This window comes from Ictidomys tridecemlineatus, chromosome 11, assembly GCF_052094955.1.
Source record: "Ictidomys tridecemlineatus isolate mIctTri1 chromosome 11, mIctTri1.hap1, whole genome shotgun sequence".
NCBI classification, from domain to species: domain Eukaryota; kingdom Metazoa; phylum Chordata; class Mammalia; order Rodentia; family Sciuridae; genus Ictidomys; species Ictidomys tridecemlineatus.
Window position 1 is genome coordinate 7239608 of NC_135487.1, and position 23197 is coordinate 7262804.

The 23197-nt window shown below is 44.0% G+C and overlaps 1 protein-coding gene across 1 annotated transcript in view; it reads right to left on the bottom strand.

Annotated features, from left to right (window-relative positions):
• Mtor (mechanistic target of rapamycin kinase) overlaps positions 1 to 23197 on the bottom strand; it is a 123897-nt gene that overhangs the window by 98574 nt on the left and 2126 nt on the right. The window contains exons 2-19 of the mRNA XM_005317451.5: positions 22286 to 22461; positions 21659 to 21767; positions 20764 to 20996; positions 19915 to 20115; positions 19046 to 19180; positions 15312 to 15587; positions 15119 to 15227; positions 12102 to 12288; positions 11055 to 11183; positions 10098 to 10342; positions 8897 to 9112; positions 8366 to 8571; positions 5709 to 5831; positions 4846 to 4935; positions 4645 to 4737; positions 3847 to 3981; positions 3510 to 3639; positions 1456 to 1706 (exon numbers count right to left, since the gene is read on the bottom strand). Of these exons, the coding sequence (XP_005317508.1) occupies positions 1456 to 1706; positions 3510 to 3639; positions 3847 to 3981; positions 4645 to 4737; positions 4846 to 4935; positions 5709 to 5831; positions 8366 to 8571; positions 8897 to 9112; positions 10098 to 10342; positions 11055 to 11183; positions 12102 to 12288; positions 15119 to 15227; positions 15312 to 15587; positions 19046 to 19180; positions 19915 to 20115; positions 20764 to 20996; positions 21659 to 21767; positions 22286 to 22447 (3030 nt within the window). The 5' untranslated portion in view covers positions 22448 to 22461. The remainder of the gene's footprint in view (positions 1 to 1455; positions 1707 to 3509; positions 3640 to 3846; positions 3982 to 4644; positions 4738 to 4845; positions 4936 to 5708; positions 5832 to 8365; positions 8572 to 8896; positions 9113 to 10097; positions 10343 to 11054; positions 11184 to 12101; positions 12289 to 15118; positions 15228 to 15311; positions 15588 to 19045; positions 19181 to 19914; positions 20116 to 20763; positions 20997 to 21658; positions 21768 to 22285; positions 22462 to 23197) is intronic.

Below are 23197 nucleotides of genomic sequence, written 5' to 3' on the forward strand. Positions count from 1 at the left end.
GCTTGCCTAGCAAGTGTGAGGATCCTTAGCACCACATAAAAAAATAAACAAATGAAATAAAATAAAGGTATTCTGTCCATCTATAACTACAAAACATAAAAATAATAATAAAAAAATAGAAACAAAACCATTCAATGATTTGATAGTTGTGATACAATATTTAAAAATAAATTGCAAGGCGAGCATGGTGGTTTGCATCTGTAGTCTCAACTATTTGGGAGGCCAAGGCAGGAGTTTGAGACCAATCTGGGCAGCACAGTTAAACTTTGTTTCCAGGAGAAAAAAAAAAAAGGCACTTCTAAACTCCAAACACAAAGTTTAAAAAAACACTTTCAGCCAGGTGCAGTGGCGCATGCCTATAATCCCAGCAGCTCAGGAGGCTGAGACACGAGGATCACCAGCCTCAGCAAAAGCCAGACACTAAGCAACTCAGTGAGACCTTGTCTCTAAATAAAATACAAAATAGGGCTGGGAATGTGGTTCAGTGGTGGAGTGCCCGAGTTCAATCCCCAGTACCAAAACAGACAAACAAAAAGACTCCTATCTTTACTATCTCCTTTAAATGTATATCAAGTTGGTAATATGATCACAGAGGAAAAATAATTAATTCAAATATCTTTTAAGCACAGTACTCTGTATATTCTTAGTATAATCTAAGAAGAGCAGGAACTGCAAAGCCAATTTGAACTTTACAGATTAAACTACTAATTGTAGGTTGTTGTTGCTAATGGTATGGGTATAGTAACAAGTAGCCACTCTGTACTTTCTGTGGTTGAGACAAAGAAAGTGGTGGTGGTGGGGGACATCTTTACAGAAAAATGCCAGCTAAGACAGTGGAAGGGATGGCAGAGCTGGAGAGACATGATTTTGAAACTAGCACTTAAGGAACTCATTTAAGCAAGGATATCAACAAACACTAAAATCACTGGGTGAAAGGTAGTTGAGGAACAGCACAGTTACATCATCTCAAAGTGAAATCCCATGGGGTAATTATCAAGGACAAAGGAAAAAAGTTAATTTTATAATAGAGGAGTCTGGTAGATACCAACTTAATCAAGTGCTGAAACTCAGAATGGACAATAACTAGACCACTGACATTATGAGATCCAGTATGAAGTATGTGACTTCCCCCATGTAGGATTTTCACTAAAAATGTGAGACTTAAGTCTATGCATGAAGAAGCAACCAGAAATCCAGACTGTGAAATATTTCACAACTGGACTAAACTCTAGAACAACACTGTTCCTCTTCCCCACAAGACCATGCTTCTTCAGCTATCCTGAGAGAACAGACCAGGAAACTGGACTGAGCCGACTATACAATCAAGTGTCAGAAGTTAAGGGAAGGAATGGCAACAGGCCCCAGCAAGCCAAACGCAGTGCTAGGAACCTGAGACACAGACAATCTGTGCATGTGTGGCAGGGCAGAGAGCAGAGTGAGGTTTTGGGTACTTACTTCCCGGATGGCCCCGTCACAGACCCGGATGACATTAAGGAATGTGGGCATGACTTGGGGCAGAAACTGCACACACTTGAGCCCCAGGGACTTGAAGATGAAGGTGATGGCCTGGACAACCATGGTGTGATGGTGAGAGAGGGACTGGTCTCGGAAAATCCGCATCAGGGCCACCATGGACACAGCTGGGTAGAACTCATCCAGAGGCAGGTTTCCCATGTTGACCAGCATTTCACTGGTGCTATAGTCCGCTGGGACAAAATGACAAAGAGAACCATAAGCTATCGGTGACATGACTTTAACTTCAAGCAGAGCAGGGCTAACAGTAAACTAAACCTCCTCAAAAACATTAGCATTCCTATTATTTTCCCGGGTATATTGTAACACCACTGGGAATAAAGGGTCTGTTAGGAAGTGATGAGCAGCAACTCCGTGAGACCCTGTCACCATCAGGGACCTGCTATTACCCACACCACCAAAGCCTAAAACAGCACATGATGGGGTTTTTAAATATTGCTGTTTAACTCTTCTTACCATTATAGTTCACAACCTCAAAGCTAAAGTCATCAATAAAAACAATTATTCCCACAAATGAAAGTAAAGATAATTAAATTAGGCAAGCATCTGTTCCACAGCTGCCTGACCCCTCTAGGGAATTCAGACAAGGTAACAGGAAAATGCTCCCTGACCTGAACAGCAAAGATTCCAAGCACCCTGCCCAGGGTATTAACATGCAGCAAGGGTGAGAACTGAACCAGGTAGAGAGAAGGATGTGGCTGCAGCTGTGTTCTTCACTTTCTTTCTGGTACTGGGGAAGGAAACCACAGGCACTCTACCACTAGCTGTATCACCAGCCCTTTTTATTTTTTGTTTTGAAACAGGGTCTCATTAAGTTGCTCAGTCTAGCCTCAAACTTGTGATCCTCCTGCCTGAGCCTCCTGGTCACTGGGATTACAGGTGTGTACTACCCCCAGGCTCAAGCTTTGCTCTCGACAGCGGTGATCTAACAAGATAACATCAAAAGTACACTTTTCTAATATCTAGAAGGAAGAAGGAATTGGAAACAATATGATCCTACCTATAGTGTTTAGAAATAAATTATTTTATTTTAGGAAAATAATACTTGGCTGGAATAGTTGGGACAATTACTATTGAATCTTGATTTTCAGGAACAGGTCTGCCCTGATAGACAGTGGGCCAAGTCTAGAAAACTATCCTGTGTCCCACCCCTGACCCCATTCTCTTGGGCTACTTGTCAAAGGCAATAGGACTCAAGGGCCAAACCTTTCATGGATTTCTATTTGCTACTAGTTTTTCTATGCCCTGGGCCTTGCATCTGATGGGAGAATGAAGTCTATCATTTTCTTCCTTGGGTTCGATAATAACAAAGAACCCCAGAGAGGCACTAACAAAAGAGTAAGAAATGAACAGAGGTGATGGGGTGATAATTCCTATCTCACTCATTGGTACCAAGAAAGGAGTATAGAGAGCCTCACTGAGCCTGTTTTTTTTTTTTTTTTAAAGAGAGAGTGAGAGAGGAGAGAGAGAGAGAATTTTTAATATTTATTTTTTAGTTCTTGGTGGACACAACATCTTTGTTGGTATGTGGTGCTGAGGATCGAACCCGGGCCGCACGCATGCCAGGCGAGCGCGCTACCACTTGAGCCACATCCCCAGCCCCGAAGCCTGTTAACCACTGGAAAGAAATCTGGACAGATGAGGGGACTCTGGCCACACTGTGAGTGGTATCCCCAGCCTACTGAAAAACAGGAAACTGTGGACTTTTCATTTTTTTTTAATCATTAATTTTTTAGTTATAATTGGACACAATATCTTTGTTTTATTTATTTTTATGTGGTGCTGAAGATGGAACCCAGGGCCTCGCATGTGTTAGGTGAGCGCTCTACCACTGAGCCACAACCCCAGCCCTGGGTTGTGGTTGCTCTAAAAATGTGCTATAATTTCAGTATCTGGGCCAAGTCTCTCACTAAAAATGACCAGTAAGGGCTTCCTCAGTCAGAATGTGGCAGATCGTTCACAGCCCCCCAACTTACAGGAATCCTGACTTGACTTGGATTCTGACAGGCTGACTGCAGACGCATCCCGGGACTGGTCAATCATGCCAATGTTCACTTTGTGCTTATAGGGATCCAAAGCCCCTAAAAGCCCTAACACACGGATAGCCTAAATAGGAAAAGAAAACATTCACCACAACATCTGATACCACAGCTTTCACAAATATTCCTCTCAAGTTCCAAAATCCCTAATTCATAGCCCAAAATGAACAGGTTCATGATCAAAATGGAGAAGGATAGGAAGTCTGATCCTACTGCTTCTCTCTCTCGACAGTCCTAGCAAAGCCTCCTAAGACCAGGTTCCCATGTTTCCTACCTCTCTCCTTGTGCCCTGGTTCTGTTCGGTCTTCAGAAAATTCAGCAGCACCTCAAGCAAGGTGGGGTACTTCCTGTAGGGCTCCACCACATAGCCAGTGCTGGCTACTAATTGCCCCAGGGTCCACAGAGCCACCTAGAAGGGCAAAAGATCACTTGGTTCATTGAATCAAAGAATAGAAAGCATAGTCATACACTTCATATCAGGATTGTTAGAGCCTATTATAAGAAAAAAGTTTCTAGAAGAGACACTGTGAACAGAAATCCTGAGAGGGCATAAAAACATGGCTATTCAAGTACAAACACTATATCAAAAGATAAATACTCTCAACTCTCTTAAAGGTAACAGAGTTCTATCATATCCCACATGATTTACAAGTGATTCAAAAGGAAATTAAGGTTATTTTAAATTTTAATCTAGTCATCTAATAAGCTCAAATGATGGGAGGGTTATTTGAAGCTGTCTGAACTACAGCCTGTGGCCAAGGCTTTGTTTCTCCTTCAGGAGCTGAGGCTCTGATAACAGAGCTACATTCTCCTTGGCACAGGGGAAATGGTGCTGCTCATCTCTAATGCTGAAAGGGGCTACAGGCCAGGATGACCGTAATTCTAGCTCCAAGTATTTTTCAAGAATTTTTAGTTACTCAACAAATATCATCAAATGTCTATTCTATATCCAATTCTGTGCTAGGTAGGCACTGGATGGAGAAATGGAGGTGAATAAAGAGAAGCAAGGTCACTGGCCCCGGCTGGAGGGGGGGGGTGTCTTCCCTGCTCCCACAGGAAGTGTAGTGCTCACCTGCCTTTTGGCCAACAGAGAGGAGTCCTGGAGCATGTCCATGATGATGATAAAAAGTTCATCCACCCACTTCCTCATTTCTAGGCCACTGACCTGCAAAATAAAGAGGGTAGTAGAAATTACACATTAAAAAGGATTTTAACTTCCTCAGAGGTTAAGGAATTCCCTTCCACAGTGTAAAAAAAGTGGTTGTCATCTCACCTGAGCCAATTCTCCTATAGTGGCCAAGACGTTATTGATCACCCCTGGGTTTGGATCAGGGTCCGGATCTTTCAGTTTCAAAATTAAAGCCTATAGAAAGAAGGTAGGAAATTATGATTACAAGATAGAATCTAAAAGAAATATATATATATTTTTTTTACATAAGTAAAATTCACCCAAGAGATCATTTCAAATTATGTCTAGGCTTTATGAATCTAGGATCTTTTGGATTCCCAACTTTTCTTTGGATTCCCTAACTTTTCTCCTTATCAGGTACAAGTCTAACATCTGAGAAAGCTGGGAAACACCATGATTTAAAAACATCTCCATGTCTCCTCTCAGCTCTTTCTCTGATTATTTATCCAGATGAACAGGTATTATTAAAAGAAAAAGAATGAAACAAAACAGGATTGCAGATATAGCTCAGTTGGTAGAGTGTTTGCCCCGCATGCACAAGGCCCTGGGTTCAATCCCCAGCACCACAAAAGCAAAACAAAACAAGAATAAAACAAAAGAAAAACTTCACATAACTCTAATGCATTCATATTTGAAGGTTGTTTCAAGTTTTAAATCTCATTTTTCTTCATGTTGGGGGGACTATTTCAGGTAGCTGTCCAACTCCTTTCCAAGCACATTTGATGAGGTACCTGAAGCATCATATCTTATACCTTATAAAATGAGAATTTTTCTATAACTGGTGAGATTCTTGGTACTCTTTAACTGAAGATACTTGAGTGGTCCTTGTCCCCAAGTCTGGGAACAATGACATGATCTCCTTTGTTCAGTGTACCAGCGAGCACCAAAATACTCCCACGCTATCCCAATCAGGAGAAGTGCCTATCTTGCTGTCTCTTGTGCATTACCTTCAGAATAGGCTCCATGTAGGGGCGGATGAGTCGGGGGGCATTGGAGACCAGGTGCCCCAGCATGCGGGCACTCTGCTCTTTGATTCTCCCAATGCCGCTGTGCTCCAGCTCTGTCAAAATCTGTGGGAAAGAAAGGCTTACTATGGTAGAGGACATTACAGAGAAGAACTGTGCATTACTAGGGAAAATGTGGCAGGGCAGGGGAGAAAGAAACCAGGTCTCCACGGTGGATTAAATCACTGCCAGATACCCAACAAAGGACTTCTCTGCAGCTGACATAGTAGCCTTGGGATACAGCTACGACAGGAGAAACACGATTTGAATGCTGCCCCTGCTCCTTCCATCACAGTACTTAAGTCCCACAGTCCTCTCTTAACAGTGCAGCAGACAGAGCTGTGATTAGGGTTTGCAGAAACAAGGACTGAAGAGAGGGCTCCCTGGGAAAAAGATCTTTGTCTAAAAAGTAAATCAGTAAAAAGGCCTATAAATAATGACAAAGGAATCAAAGAACAGATTAGCTTATGATGATGAGAGAAATGTTAATATTCCCTATCTGTCTTAAGCACATCTAAATAAACCCAAGAGTTAGAAATTACATCAATGGGACCCCCTTGAGCCTTACTGAATAGAAGTGACATGTTTGTTCTCACTGACATCCTTAAAACACAAGGCACCAGAACATCATGCTCACAGCAGTACAGGTGGCTACAACTTGATACAGACTGACTTATGGATAGCTGAAGTTGTCAGAAGGAAATCTCTGAGCAGTGAGGAAAGAAATATCAAAGCCCTGGTTAACTCTACTACCCAGAAGAATCTCTCTGTCTGAGGTTATTGATTTAATAACCCGATCTCTGGATCCCCATGACAGCCTGTTTTTTCCCCAGTCACAGCAGACAGCAGCAGAAAATGGAGATACCAAGAACAGACCCATGACAACAAAAAGAGATGGCCGGCTCAAGGAAATGTGCCCTGAGGAGCAAAGCACAACCCTGTGGGCAGGGCAGAGTGGAGCCAGGGAGCTTGTTGCAACCTGATGACCAAGATCTTAAGAAAAAGCTAGCACTGACCAAGCATGAACACGTACAATTTAATTTTGGAAAATCTATACTGAAGTTAAAAACAAACAAACAAACAAACAAACATGTAGTTTTAAAATTTTGAATCTTTAAGGGTTAAAATCAGTACCTTCATTCAATAGAGCTTCCCATTCTCCAATATGAGAAAACTGAGATGGCCTGAGAACTGTTAGTCTCAAGAGGGCAGAAGCCATGATTGGGTGGCTCACAGATATCCTGCCAGAATCCAGTAGGACCCAGGATACAGCAGGTGCTTCAAAAAGTCTTGCTGAATGAACAACATGCTATTTTCTCATTAGGAGATATTTCCAAACTTGCTGAATGCAATACAAGCTGGCAGGCTCAGCAACGACTTCTTTTCCTTCCAAAGCTTTAGTATCTTACAAAGACTTAACATGACAGGCAATCCTAACAAGGGCAGCAGTTAAAGGGATAAATCACTAGGCTAAACACAGAGGTGCCAACATAATTACAATTTCCTAATTCATTGATTGATGATATAATTTACAACCCCTTTTACTGTGGTTGTAAAAGTGACAAATCATGACAAACTGTGAATAAATGACATTTCTCCAGGGTCTAGAGTAACATATATTAATGATTTTCTGTTTAAGTCCTTTGTATGTTACAAAATGCAAACATTTCAAAAGAAGCCTGGGGTAGGATCAGGAAGCAGAGGGCGAGGTGGGGACAGGGTGAAGGTGGGAGGTAGGAAATGACTGGGTGAGTGACATAAAAGACCGGGAAGAGGTAGGTGGAAGTAATTTGGGGCAGGAAGGACTGGACTAAGTATCACTCACAGAGAGCTTCCTTGGTAACTGAAGACAAAAATTGAAAAGCCACGGGCCAGGGTTGTGGCTCAGTAGTAGAGTGCTTGTCTAACATGAGTGAAGTACTGGGTTTAATGCACAGCACCACATTAAAAAAAAAAAAAGAAAAAACTAAATAAACAAAATAAAGGCATTGTATCCATCTACGACTAAAAATATTTTTTAAAAAATTTGAAGAGCCAGGTTTCAGTAGGAATTGAAAATTCTACCTGATCTAGTAGCTATGCCAGCCTGAAACTCCTGTAGGCTGTAGTCTAAGCTGTGTAGCTTAGCAACTCACATTATTTAAGAATAAAAGCCAGGGATCCCCAGTCCAAAGGCAATGGCCACTGAAAAGGTGTTGGAACCATGCCCACATGTTATTTTTAAGAACAATGACCTCTGTGCTTGACCTGGCATCAGCAAGAAAAGTTGTAGAACAGACGGGAAGGTACCAGAGGACTCTACCAGCAGCAGTAGATGAGTGCATGAAGAGCACCGAGACAGGAGATCACTAATGACTGCCAGGAAGAAAGAGCCACATGAGAGATTATCCTGGGACTAAGATGCATTCTGGAGTCACACTGACAAGAGGCTCATGAGGTAAAAAGCACTAGAATTATAATAATGAAGCTAGGAAACAAGGAACTCCTGAGTCAAATGTGGCTTTACCAGTTATCTCCACTTTTCCCCCTCTTTGTCCTCCATGCTTCTTCCCTAAGCAGCTCTCACTCTCCACTGCCTGTAAGTCTGTCACCCCCATTACCTGGATGAGCATCTTTCGCAGGAAAGGCATGACGAAGGCAGGGTTCATGCTACTGAGTCGGCCCACAGTGCAGATGGCCAGCTCCCGGATCTCAAACACCTGGTCATTTAGGGCCACAAACAGGGCCTGCAAATTCTCTGCCTGGGCGAGGTGTGCATCAAAGCGCTCATCCAGGGATGCCAAGACGCAGTAGCGGATGTCAGGGTCTGCAAGAGTAATTAAGCCTTTGAACCCCTCTTCACCATCCCATTTTCCAGCTTCTACTTCCACTGCCATCAGCCTAGGGGGTGGACTCTGGACAACCTGCTCTCATCTAACCTACTGCTATTCTTTTCTCTCCTTAGGAGTAAAGGAATCAAAGGCAGATTATCTTATATCAACAGGCTGTAACAGCCAAGCCTTATGCCTTCACAGGGAAAAATCTGAACATCACCTGCTGCAGCTCTCCAGAGAGGCCATGTAATAAAACCAGCAACTTCCAACTGCCCTAGCTTTTGAATCTCCCAGACTGCTTTTATCTGTAAACTTTACCAGGATCTGTGATTCCAACCACGAGCAGTTTGCTGAGCACATCTGCCACCACCTGCACAGCAGTCTGGCTGACCACGTGAGCATGGCCACTGACGAGGTGGATGGAGGGCGTGAGCAGGCGGGAGCAGGTGCGGGCAGCTTCCATGCGGATCTCCTTGTGCTCACTGTTCAGGAAATGATCCGCACAGTGACGGACAAACTGGGTCAGGGAGTGGCCTGGATACAAAAGCCGACAGAAAATAGAGTAAGCACTGCTACTTTGACAGGTAGGTCTGCAATTTGTTAGCTGCACTTTCCATTTTGTAGCGACTCATTTCATGTTGCACAAGGTGTTAATCAATAAGCCTGGCTCAGAACTTTTCCCTGGTTTCCAGTCAGCAGAAAGGCAGGAGAGGTGGAGAAGGAGAGAGAAGGTGCCCCAGCTCTAATCCTTCCTGTAGTCCTTCCAAAAAATATTCTGACCCAAACTCTTCCACTTCCAGAGGGGGCAAAGCCATTTTGATCAAGATTATCTTGTCTACTTAGTTCCCAGATTTGAACATCAAAAAGGGAATAGGCTAGGTTTAAATTCAGCCCATTTTATTCATTAGAAAGAAATTATGGTGGGTGTCAGTGAATGTTACATGGGAGAGCCATGATGGGAAGCCACAGCTGGCCATTAGTCTCAAGACAGGGGACTTAGGTTTTCTATACTCCTTGTCTCCCTATAGCCCTGATAAGCCTTCCCTACATGATCTGAAATTTTGAAAGTATCCATTTTTCCTCCAAAAATCTCTCTCTCTAGATTTTGAATGTGGATTTATCTGCAGCTTCGAATTCCAAACTGAACTACATAGTACAGCATTCTTGGAAATCATACTACCACAGGAACAAACACCTAAAGCCCCTGCTCATACATTTTCAAGCATAAATATTTCAGTTCCGTGGAAGTGGGAAGGTGAGGAGGTAAGGGGTTCCATCTCTGACTTTTCCATTTCTTAAGCATTATTTCCTTGGATCAATCTACCCCCCAACACAGTATGGGACAAAGAAGCAAACAGTAAGTATTAATGGTACATGGACAGATCCTGGGAAGGAGAAGCTGCTACAGAATCAGCAAGTGGAAGACCTTGGCAAAATCCATGAATGATAGGCAGCTTTATCCCTTTCTTAGATTCCTGGCATCAATCCTTGCCTGGGCAAGAGCCACTGCATTTCTTACCTTCAAACTCAAAGCTTCCAAGGGTTCGGAGGGCAAGAGTGATGCTGCCCACATCACTGGCCTCAGGGAGGGTGGTGAGGCCAGGAGAGGCCAGCTGATGAGCCAGGCCCTTGGGCATGCCCGGGTGCCGGAGGGGTTTGTGCATAAGAACCAGAGATAACATCTTCAGTAGCCCGTCCTGAATGTCCTTCTTCAGTTGTGGAATCTGGCGGCTCAGGTCATAGAGCACAGCAGTGAGAGCAGGGCTGAGGGGAAGGAAACCAGTAATAAGGGGTTGGGCACATGACGTTCTATGGTAGAAACAGCCCTTCCTGCCAAGCCAGGGGATCAGGCCCCATCACTGGTTGGTCTCCAAGTAGAAAGGATGTTATAAAATAGAGTAAATGTGCTGAATTCTCTTGGCCTGGTCTTAGATTTCAGAAAAATCTATGGGTTTCTGGTCTTCATCACAGGAGAACTTGTTAAAATAATTCAGCCATCACAGAAGACCAAGTCTCAATAAGCAAATGGGGAAGGAGATTAAGACATCATCCTTATTTTATAGATGAAGAAAAGTAAAGAGAGAGCTTATCCAATTTGCTCAATAACTTAAAACAACAGCTACAAATATTTACTGAGTGGTTCCGATAAGCCAGGTAGGGTGTTAAGAATGGCCATTATGAACTCTATTGACTCAATCCCCACAACCACCCTGCACAATAGTAACTACTACTATATTCATTTTTCAGATGAGAAAACAGAGGCTCAAATAAGTAACTTAATCAAGATTGCTTAGCTAGCTAGTGATTCAACTCTAGTCAAACTAGAATCCAAACTAGCCCGTGTCTAATCTGAGCACTCCTGCTTATCCAAACCAATATGCAACAATCATGCTGTGTCTTTCCAGTGAAGTCCTGATGCCCTGAGCCAGGCCTCTCGCTAACTAAGGCAGGAAGGGCTCAAGTTTCCGACACCTACCTCAGCCCCACTGCCAGCATGGGCTCCAACAACTCCTTGATGTCCTGCTGGATGCCTGGTCCCATTGCTCGTGCCAGCATGCTGATGCACGTGAACACTGTGGCATCCACCTGCATTGCTTTCTGCCTCCTGCAGAGAAAGAGTGGCTAGTTCAGCACAATGACATTTTGTGACGTCCCACCTCAAAAGCACTTCGTGGTGAGGGCAAGTTACTCAGGCAGGGCCACCACACATGGGTGTGCAGGTTGTTTGCTCACAATTTGAGGAGGCCCATCACATCGTAGTCACTGTGGACTAACATTTATGACAACAATCCAGCAGAGGGCATTTAAGCACCTCAAGGAAGGAGCCCCTTATCTACATTCAGAGGCATCATGTGGGTGCTGACCAAGGTACCTATTCAGAAAGCAAACTGTACAGTGTGTTCTCCTTCAGACCAGAGGGCAGGGATAGCCATCATATCGAAAGAAGTTCTTTTCCCTGTGATGAGAAAACTGGGCTTGGGAATGAGTGGAACTTAATAATTCACCAGAACAATCCTTGCCAAAAATAAAGGGAAGAGACACAACCCTATTAACACTGACTCCTCGGCCTTAGCCAAGGGACCATGGCGCTTCAATGTGGTAGGGTGCTGAAAGTTTTGCTAGTATTTTATTCACAGGAGGTTCTTTTAGTGATAAGGAAAAAGATACTGTTTCTCTTCAGTTCTACTCAAGGACTTCTCACTTTAGTTCTTCTATCAAAATAAGACCTCTGAATGCCATGGGCAAAGCCAAGTCAGATAATTTGTAAATAGTAATATAGAAAACAATGTTGGCAAGTAACATGTTCTCAGGATATTCAACTTCTTCAATTATTTACATATATGTCATTTCACTTGGAAAAGGTTAGAATTCCACTAAGAAAGGGCTATTTTTTAATATAATCTGCAATTCCCTGCAGTGAAATGATGTATGGAATGGACTTAAGCTCTGTGGACCTGGGATGAAGCATCCTTGTTTCCCAACCAAAAAGTGCTGAAGGTAAAATCATCACAGAGATGCTTACTTATGGGCAAAGTCCTTGGGCGGCAGGGCTGCTCGGATGATGTCCAGCACCCGAGGCAAGTAGACTTTAAACTCAGACCTCACGGCCACAGAAAGCAGCCCCAGGGCCTGGAAGGCAGCTGTACGTTCCTTCTCCTTCTTGACACAGCTCAGGACGTGGTTCATGGTATCTTGGAGGTACTGGGTATCTGCACACAGAAAACACAAGAGTGGATGGCTCAAGGTCAGAGGTCTACATGTGCAAGTCAGAGTTCCCAGAGAGTACTCATGTTTAAGAATCAATTAGGAAAAACTGCTGGAATTTAGAGGGCATATCTGAGAGGAAGCTTATGCTTGATAATCAAACCACAAACACATTTTTTAGAAATATTAGAAATAGAAGATGTTTTCCTTTACGTGTGTGTGTGCGGAGGCTACCGGAGTTGAACTCAGGGGCACTCAACCACTGAGCCACATCCCTACTCCCTTTTTAAATATCTTATTTAGAGATAGAATCTCACTGAGTTGCTTAGGACCTTGCTAAGTTGGTGAGGCTGGCTTTGAACTCATGATCCTCCTGTCTCAGCCTCCGAAGCTGCTGGGATTATAGGCATGTACCATCATGCCAGCCTTGTTTTTCCTTTTAATTGTAAAGAAAAAAAAAGGGGGGGTCTCCAAAACAGTATCACATAATTTCTCCATCTAAATTATTTTATATTTTATTGAAATTTAAAAATTATACTCAATATTATTTGCAATTTTAGCAGGCTATTTCACTCAGCTTTGGCCTGGAAATCCTTTGTTATTACTTAGCAATTTTGCTACAATCATATGGAATAGAATAAATTTTAGTTTACAATTTGAAAAGTCACGTGTGTTTTCATTAAGTTTATAAAAAACTGAAGTTTAAAATTTCATAAAGTTTACATGCAAAGGTATGTGATTCTTGGGTAAGTGAAGCTGAAGTGCCGTGTTCCCTCTGAAGACTAAAATTTCTGGTTCTTGCCTCTCTTCCGGTTCTCCCACTGAGGCTGACCCTGACTGTGAGCACCAGGTGCACACATGACGGCAGACAAGGCAAGACCACATATCCACCAAGAAGGCAAAGGGACCAAGGGCTGCCAGAATCACCTTCAGTCAGCGCACCAGGCTCCCATACTGCATGGACATGTCACGCATTTCCTCTAAAAAGAAACGTCTTCTCCCACAGCTACTGTGGGAGAAGTAATATCAAGGACAAATGCTGAAGGTTCAAAACAGAAGACGAAGCTGACAGAGCCTTCAAATCAGACCAAACCAATGTGGAAACTGTCCCTTTACATACAGGGGCAGCATTTTAACAGGAAATGAGCTTAAATTAAGAGTATAATTTCCTTTTCCAGATGCAGCACCCTAAGAGATTAGGTGTCTGACACTGAAGAGATTCCAACCTGGTCTTAAGGTGAGTACTTTTATAGTTCTGAAGCTTTTACCATCAGAGTTTTCAAGCAATGACTTCTCAACTGTAAGTTTTAAACAGGTGGCACTTACGCAATGAGGAATGCCCGGACTGAATTTCACTGACATATTTTGGGTATTATTTAATAAAACAACAAACCCACATCAAAAGAATAAACCAGAGGCCCTATGAGTCTTTGAATTCTGCTGCTAGGCAATATTTTGAACATACCAGGATAACTGATTCTACAACATGCCAGACTTTGATCAAATTTGGCCTAGTTATTAGTTTCTTCTAAAGTAGACTCTGAACCCAAGATCATTTAAAACTCTACTGAGCAGGAGTGTGTCTGGTCATTAAGAGAGAGAAGAACTTCTGGATGCAGATGTCAGGTGGGAAGAACAGAAAACCAAGAAAACACAGGTGATTTTCATTTTATCACTTCTCTGGTTCAGTGATTTTTATGTGACTGTTTCATCATGATCTAACATGTTCTACTTACACAGCCTATATATTACCTTGGTAGCTAGACTTTTCCTACAGTTTCATTTGGGTTGGGCAGCATATAAGTCTATGCTGGGACAGAGAGGCTGAGGGTCAGGTGGCCTTCCCCTGGTCCTGAATGCTTACTAAGCATAGGCAACATGAACCACGGTGAAGTGCAAAGATATCTGAGCTGGATTCACACTCACTAAGTCCCTAGGAAGTAAGGCAAGGCACTGGAGTGTTATTATCTGTGCACTTCTACCATCTTTCCAAAATGGACTAGAAGTAGCTCAAGGAGGCAGTAATTAATATAATAATGGCTTCCATTATTGAAGCTTGTTCTGCCAGGCACTGTAGTAGGGGCTCAGACACTCATGCTGTTTATCTTGGGAGGCAAGGATTGTTATTCGAATTTTATAAGCCAGGGAGTGGAGGCCCAGGAAGTTGAAATAAACTGTCCAAAAGCTCACAGTTAAGTCTAAGGCAGGATCCACCCAGGTCTAAGGCTAAAGCCTATGTATTGCTAAGGGATATAATGGAAAAGGAACGTAACATTTCCAGCTGCAGCGATTCAGGAAGGCCTCCCACAGGAGCCAGTATCTGAGCTGGGCCAGAAGTCATAGCCAGAAATCCACACTGTCCACTGAGGGACAGTCAGGAGCATGGACACCCACAGCCTATGGCCTGTGGAACCTGCCTTTGAAACATCTAGTCCTTTTTTTCTGAGAGTAGTGAGGCAGCTCAGTGACCACCTTGGAGGCATAAGCAGGAAGGTAACCAAGCCCCTTCCTGTCTCACAGACATGCTGCTACTGCATGGTATTACCTGAAACTGCCCTTCTTTTGGTTTCCTTTAAGTCAGTTCAGGGATTGTTGGCTTCCACATGTGGGAACTTGCCTAGCCCTAGAGCTGCCTCTCTGCCTACACATTCTGACTATTCCTGTATCTGCTGCCTCAGACATTACCAGAAAACTGGACATGAGGCAAAGATACCAGACACTAGCCCCTGCACTAGCGTTGTTTCCAGTGATAAGCAGACATAACACTTGGGAATCACCTCTCCTCTGTTTGCTTTTCCTGAGATGGGCAATGACGTCTTCCACGGACAGCCTTACCTGTGAAGGCAGAAGGTCGGAATGCGGCCAAGCGGGGCAACAAGTTAAGGATTGTCATTTGGATCAGCGAGTTCTTGCTATTTCTGCATTTCAGCACCCACTGGCACACCTGAGAGAGGAAGCATAAGGGGTTGGCAGAAGAAAGTGAGGCATGGAGCTGAGAAGAAGAGGGAGAGGACCTCTCACCACTTACCTGATCGAACTTTTCCTCCATCAAGTCTCTGCAGCACCGACTCTCCACCAGGGTGGACTTAGCGGGGCTGGGGGAAGCCCCAAATCCCATGAGGCCTTGGTGAGAGCTGTACCCCAGCAGCCCCACCAAGGCATTTGACTGCTGGGGCTGTACAACCTGGAAACTAGTGAAGGGGGTAATGTGGCGAGGCTTTGTCCCGAAGCCCAGGAGGTCCTTGCAGTACTTATCATGCACCAGCTGCTGCTGTGTGATTTCTTCCATCTCTTCTCTTAGACGCTACACACAGGGGGAAAAAAATCACCTTTATCTGTGAGTGGTATTCAACCTGGGCACCGTGCTACCTACAGGGTAACGCATTTACCCAATTCTGAAATATAACTCCAAAGCAGAGGGTGGACACTCTTCATCTTTAGGATTATGACTTCTTCCACAACTTTGCAGAGGACCAATTTTGTTCAATTTTAGGTGAAAGAGCAGAACTTATTGAACACCAAAGAAGCCATAGGGGACCAGCTGCCCAGGGCTCTTACTCTAAGGGTTCCCTGCCCGTTTTGGGAAGGCTGCTTAGCTGTGATTATGGACCTAAGATCACAGCAAAGATCCCCCTGCAAAGGTGATGGGCAGCTCATATTAGCACCCTGCTAAGGATGTTCTGGTCTCTTTCTTCTCCCCAGAAACCTAGGTGTAAACTCAGGCTAGTAGCTGTCATGGAATCCTGGTCCACAGGAGGTATGGAAAAGCTGACTAGTGAAGTTGAGTTAGTTGCTTAACAACTCACCCTCCAACTGCTCAAACTGACGAAAATATGAAAAGGTTTTCTAAGCTTCCAAACTTTTCCAAACATATGTGCACTGTTCAGATATCCTGTCCACTGTTCTTATCAAGGTCACCAATGACTCTTATGCTGCTAAATTTAATGGCCAATTCTCAGTCTTTATCTCATGTGACGTATTTGTAGCATTTGATTCAATGTTATTTCCTCCTCCTCCAGACCCCCTTTTCACTTGGCTTCCTGGACCCCAAACTCTCCGTGCTCTCCACTTTCTCTGGCTGCTTCTTTTCAAACTACCTTGGGTCTTCATCTACTGATCTCAAGTGCACAGACCCCATGTTCTCCAACTGTGCTAGTTCCTCTGTGCTTCTCATCCAGCCTCATGACTTGAAGTGACATCTGCATGCTGACAATTCCCAAACGGCTTCTCCTGCCCACATCCCTCTCTAAAACTACTGGATATCTCACTCAGATGCTCAAGGCACCTCAACCTTAACATGCTGAAAAACAAACCCCTGACTTTCCCTCCCAACTTTATTCGCCTATCACAGTCTTCCTGCTCAGATACAGCAACCCCCTCCTTCAAGGTGCTCAAGCCAAACACTATGATTTTCTTCTTTCTCCATTCACCACCTATGTATGAGTATATCAGCTGCTTCTTGCACTTCTATACTTCCCACTGAGGTCTGAGTTGCAAAAACACCCTATTAATATTGCTGCAGTTCCCTCTTAACTGGATGCCTGGCTTTAGCCCTTGACATTGGCCCTACAACAATCCATTCTCAACACAGTGGCTAAGGGATTCTTTGGATACATGAGTTAAATATCATTCCACTGCTCAAAATCCCCAGTAGCTTCCCACTGCATACAAAGTCCATTCAGTGGACACCTAAGACCCTACATGATCTGCGCCCACTCTGCCCCAGCTGTTCCTCTGACCCCATCTCCCAGCACCTCTCTCCTACTGGGTCTGATCAGCCCTAGGGCATTTGCTGCTCCCACATGCTCTAGCACGCTCCTGCCTGGGGCCTTTGTACCAATTGACTCAGTCCCCTGGAACGCTCTTCCCCTGACTCTGGAGTGGCTTTCTGCTTATCGCCTTCATGACTGTGCTCAAAAACCCATCTGAGCATTGTTTATTTCCCTTCTCTCCCTCCTGGTCTCCATAACGCTCACTAACGTGTCACTTATCACAATATATTTTTATTTATTTGGGTACTCTGTCTTCCTCTGTTAGAAATGTAATGAATGTATTGTTCACTGCTACATTGTTCTGGCTCTTAGGGCATAATGTTGCTGGCATCCATTAGGTGCTCACTTAGTATATGTTACATGTGTGAACAAATCATGAAATTAGAACCTTTATGTTTGCATACTACTTTATAATTAAACACCTTCACAAGAGCTATTTCACTTAAGTCTGACAACAACCTTGTGTGTTAGGTGCTATCGTCCTCTTATACTGAGAGGAAACAAAGATCCTAGAAATGCCTAAACTACGGTGGAAAGCACCATGTTGAACTTGAGTGGGGAAATCTCCTAGTCCTGCTATTTGTAGAATGCCCTCTACATATCAGGTGCTGTGTTGGGCACTTCACATGTCATCAGAAACCTCATAGGAGTCCCACAGGAAGCTATGAGCCCCTGTTAAAAATGAGGAGATTGAGAGCCAGGATTGCAAGTTTGAGGCCATTTGGCAAGACTGTCTCAAAGTAAGAAAATAAATAGGGCTGGGAATGTAGCTCAGTGGTAGAGCCCTCTGGATACCATTCCCAAGACCACACACACAAAAAAAAAAAAAAAAAAAGGAAGGAAAATAAGGCTAAAGGAGTATAGTAACTTGCTGGATCACACAGTCTACAGAGGAGTGCGGATGTGACAGACACATCCTATTGTTGTGTGGTCTGCCCCCATACCCAAGACAAAGCTATTTCTAAATAATAATTATGTCTATTAAAGCAGGAAGCCCTTGGGTGAAATTCCAGCAGATACTCACAGTAAGTCTCAACATGGAACTCTACCTCCCAAATATATCCTGAATCCCACCTTCTCAGTATCTGTACCACCACCCCTAGTTGGAGCCACCAATGTAGCTTGCCCAGACTACTGTTATAGCTTCCTACAGCAGCTGAGAATGTGACCTCCAACCACAAAAAACCTAACTGACCAAGGAACCTGAGCTGCTGTTCTGAGATCCATCCCTAAGACTGTGCCTAGCCACACTTCCCCAGGCAGCTCCCAGGCAAGACACAGCAAGGGTGCTAGGGCAGGTCTGGTCCTGGGTGTCACAGGCCTGCTCTGAAGACTCCCTAATGGTTTCTCACGGTAGACTGAATGTCTATTCCCTTTCTTGTTCTCATCAGGAACGTGTTGTTTTTTTTTCCCTCAGAGGCCATTTCCCTAGTAAGATCCTTGTACTTTAAAACCCATCTCCTCAACCCAACATACCTCACTCCTGCTTTCTCATCCCTCCCTCTCCACACGCTTGTTCCCACAGACAGTGGTTATTAGAAATGCATGACACCACGTAAATTCTCTGTGTGACAACTCCAATATGCAACCCCCCTGACACAGGGGAGAATAAAAGCCAAGTTCACCAGGAATGAAGAGGCCTATTAATTGGGTCTTGCTTCCTGTCAGCCTCTGCCTCCCTCCTTTCCCCTTGTTCACGACGTACTAGCCACACTTCTTTCTGTTTCACTGATGTGTGGAACTCAGCTGCTGCCTGGAACATAGTCCCTCAGCCAGCTACAAGGTGGCTCATTTGTGCCTGGTACACTTGAAAGGCACCACTGCAGGGGGCCCTTCCTGATCTTCACTTAGTCCATTCCCTGCTATTTTCTATCCTATTTGTTTTGTTCCATAGAAGTTGTTGCTATCTGAAATTATCTTGTTTACTGTTTCTCCAGATTCTTGCTCCCAGAGGGCACGTGAGAGCCTGGACCCTTGTGCCGCTTCTCACCTCTCCCTCCATGCTGCTGATTCGGACGAGCTCATTGAGGATCAGTAAGGCGCCATGGATCCGATCATCCCGATTCATGCCCTTCTCTTTGGCCAACGTTTCATCAAACCCCTTCTCTGCTTCTTCAAACGTGTGCTATATAGCAAGACAGAATGCCTTGATTAACCCAGTGTCCAAAATTAGAAAGAATACAAACCCAGCCCAACTATACCGGGATTCAGAGGTATAAAGGTGACTGTCTAGTGCCTTGTGCCAGAATCAACCATACTGACTTATTGAAGTCTCTTTAATTTAGCTTCAACCCTCACAAGTTCTCTAGGCAGATACCACTGTCAACCCTATTTACTAGATAAACAAACAAAAAACCCCCACAGGATTAAAGGAATTAAGTAGTTTGTCCAAGGTCACACAGCAAAGTCAAGAATGAAACCCAGGTCTCCTGGTATGTCCAAAGCTCCTTCTGGCACACTTGCCTCACCAGTCAGTTCTCTTGCAACAGCCATCAGCATAGGACACCTTCTAAATTAGTATAGCCACATTTCATGAATTCTGAGACACTTATTTCTCCATATTCTAACATCTCTGAAATGAGATATCTTTTAATTTTGACAAGAAGGCACTGAATCAGTTTATTTGGCAATTTTCATTCTTCATGATGCATAAAATAATACTGTGGCTATTAGCAGATCTGTGCTTTAATGCAATGCAATAATAAAGTAACTACTCATGCCTACTAAGCATAAGAAACTATGGAAGGCCAAGACTGATGTGATATTTGCTGTGGCCAGGGACTGTTGCTGCTCTTTAGGCCAGGGGATTTGCCAGGTAAATGTGCTTTGGTAGTGGCTGGAAGGGCACCATCTCCTCACCCGGTACCACTGTGGTTTCTGCATCTCCTTTGGCTCCCGCTGGGTGGTGAGAATCAGACAGGCACGAAGAGCCGCAACTGCTCCCTCACGGATGGCCTGCTTGGGGTCCCACACAGCCACAAAAATGTTATCAAAGAAGGGTTGCACTTGTTGGAAGAAGAAGGTGGGGACGCTGATGGCCAGCTCACGGAGAACCAGGACCTGGCAGAGAAGGGCAAACTGAGAACTCTCATTTGTATCAGGAGTTTTATTTTCTTGGGACAGTCTCCTGTCACTGTAGGGCCTCTACACCCAAGGAAAAGAGAAGCTTTACCCTTCTAGCCAGGAATCTCGGGCCATAGGAGGCAAAATGAAACTGATCAAAGACCTCAGTGTTGACTCCCCTGGGCTACTTAGAAACACAGAATGCTGGTAACAATCAGAAGTAAGCTCTGCAAGGACAAATGTGTTTCATGCTTTCTGTACCACTACACTGACAGCCTAGAACCATTCCTGAACACAGCACATTCAATAAATAAGTACTGAGTGAATAAACCTGTTGAATATTCATTTCATTTCAAATGTTATTATTCATTTCACAGAGGAAGAAACTAAAGGTCAGAGGTTGTCAAGTTGGAGCTCTTAAGTGGCAAAGCCAACAATCAAACCAGGGTGCATATTCATGTTCTCTTCACATAGTACTCCGCCTAAAGGGGGAGCCACCTGGAAAGCATCTGAGTGACCTTCCGATCCCACCATACCCCCTACTAGATCCTCTCAAAGACATACTCTATCCCAGCTCACAGGAAGGGACAATTCTCAGGAGGAAACAAGGGTCCAATACATCACCACTCCTCAGCAAGCACTCACAGCTGCATGTCTCCGGCCCTCATTGCGATCAGCGCCCAGCCATTCCAGGGCTCGCTTCACCTCAAACTCCACATACTCAGCAGTAAAAGTATCCCCTGCCATGGCAAGGCGGCCAATGGCCTTGGATGCCATTTCCATGACAACTGGGTCATTGGAGGGGAGGAGGTTCCGAAGATAGTTGGCAAATCTGCCAATTCGGGTGGCATTCCCGCCTTCTACTCCTATGAGGCTGGCTGGAAAAAAGAGGACGGCAAAAGGTGATGATGGTATACATGATGGCCAGGAATGTATGTGGATCTGAACTGGAGGATGAAAGAGACACCATTCATTTACTCTGAGTAACTTTCTAGATAGTCAAGATGCAGATTTTCATTTTAACCAACAGATTTGATATCCATGCCAGAAACTTAAAGTAAATGATCTCATTTTAGTATACATAATTATTTTCCCAAGAAAAAAGGGAAAACAAACTGAGACTGAATAACTCCTCAGAGGATTAAAGACCAATTCTTGGGAGTTGAAAGTGACCTGCCTTTAATTAACTGTACCTGATTCCACTTTTCATTTGGGAATCCCACTATGTCAAATCATGCTCTCCTGAAGCAGCAAGGCATGCAAAGGGTACGCTGGGGCATGGAAAAGCAGCTAGTTCTAGGCTCATCTCTGGCAAACTGGCTGGTCCTAGAAAAGTCACTAATGGTTCTGCGACAGTTTCCACATCTAAAAATATTTGTTTTGCCTTCATCCCAGGTCTGCTGCTAGAATTAATGCACTAAAAGAGGTTCCTTAAAATTCTTTAAACAAAGATGAAACAAAGCCTCTAGTAGATATTGGATGTAGTGGACAAGAAGGTGAGTGGCTCTTTATTCCTAATTGTAGAAGTGAGTGTTCTTACCAATGGCCAAGATGCCACCTTTCCTCTCATTGGCATCTGAGCTGGAAACCAATTCAAAGATGTGATGGTTCAGCTGATCATAGAAGCGTGTAGACTCCTCTTGACTCATCTGCAAAGGAAGACAAACAATCTCTAATGTTTCTCTGATGGTGATGGTGGTGGCAGGCTGGCATTTCAAGATAAGGAACTGAGAGGCACCAGGCATAGTTCAAACCAAAGACAAAGCAACTATCCCTTTCCATAGTTTTAAAGTGTAGAGCAACCAAACTCATGATTTATCTGTTTATGTGACAACTGCATACTGAAGCTCTACTCTTGTACCAGGTACAAGAATGAACAGGACTCCAAGTCTCTGACCTCAAGTCTGTCCTCTATTTAGAAAGCCCCATGTGATCAACTTTGCAAACCATCCCAATCACTGTTATCAAAAGGAAAGAACAGAGGGACTGGCGTGCACTGGGGAGGAAGGAAAGAGAAACAGCTAAATCTATGCTAACTCCTGAACTGTGACCACAGATATGAACCACCACAGAAATGTACAACCACCACAGGGAATCTGCACACTCTCTGCATGGGAGAGGCAGCAGGTCTCCCCAAACAAAATCCTTACTTAGAATCTCCACCAACCTCTCGAAGCTCCATGGTGACATAGTGCTGGAGTTCCTTGGCAGCCTTGGCCCTGGTCTCCTCATTCCGGCTCTTGAGGCCACTGGCAAACTGCTGCAGAACGCTCACATTGCTAGATGTGGTGGTGGCTGTGGTGGCGGCAGCAGGCCCGGTTCCCAGCATCTTGCCTGAGGTTCCTTGGGAAGAAGCTTCCTTCAATATTTCAGATAAATGACTGCAATAAATTCATTCACAGCCCTAGTGCCTTGAGAGAGATCTCCACTCATCTCATGTCAGTTGGGGTCTCTACAAAGGTCAGGAGATCTCACCAAGAAACTCAGAAAGCCTACATTCAACAATTGGTGTTTTAAAGTAGCACTGCACTGGAAAGGATGAGACTATGGGCTGCAGAGTTAGACTGCCTGGGTTTGAAGTCCATTCCAAAGTCATACCTTGAGGAAGGTACTTAAAATTCCCGTTTCCTCACCTAAAACAAGTGAATCATAGTACCTGACAGGTTGAGGTGAGGATTAGATAAGTTAATACATGTTAAAAAGGTTTTCAAGCAGTGCTGGGCACATGGAAAGTTCTTGATCATCATCAGTTATCAATTATTGTAGCTATGTACATGGTATGGTGCCAAGTATCAGAGGAAGGGAGGTAGGCAAAGAATAATAAAAACTGCCCCTTTCCTCTAAAAAGAGCTAAATAGAAGGGGAGACAACTCTTATTCTATACCAGCACTGTCCGGAAGAAACAGGATATAAGCCACAAACATAATTTTAAATTTGCTAGTAGCTCTATTTGAAAAGGCCAAAAAGAGGTGAAATTAATCTATCTATACATGCTTTTTTTTAAAAAAAAAAAATTCCCCCTACACTGGGGTTTGAACCCAGGGGTGCTCTACCACTGAGCTACAAACCGTTTTATTTT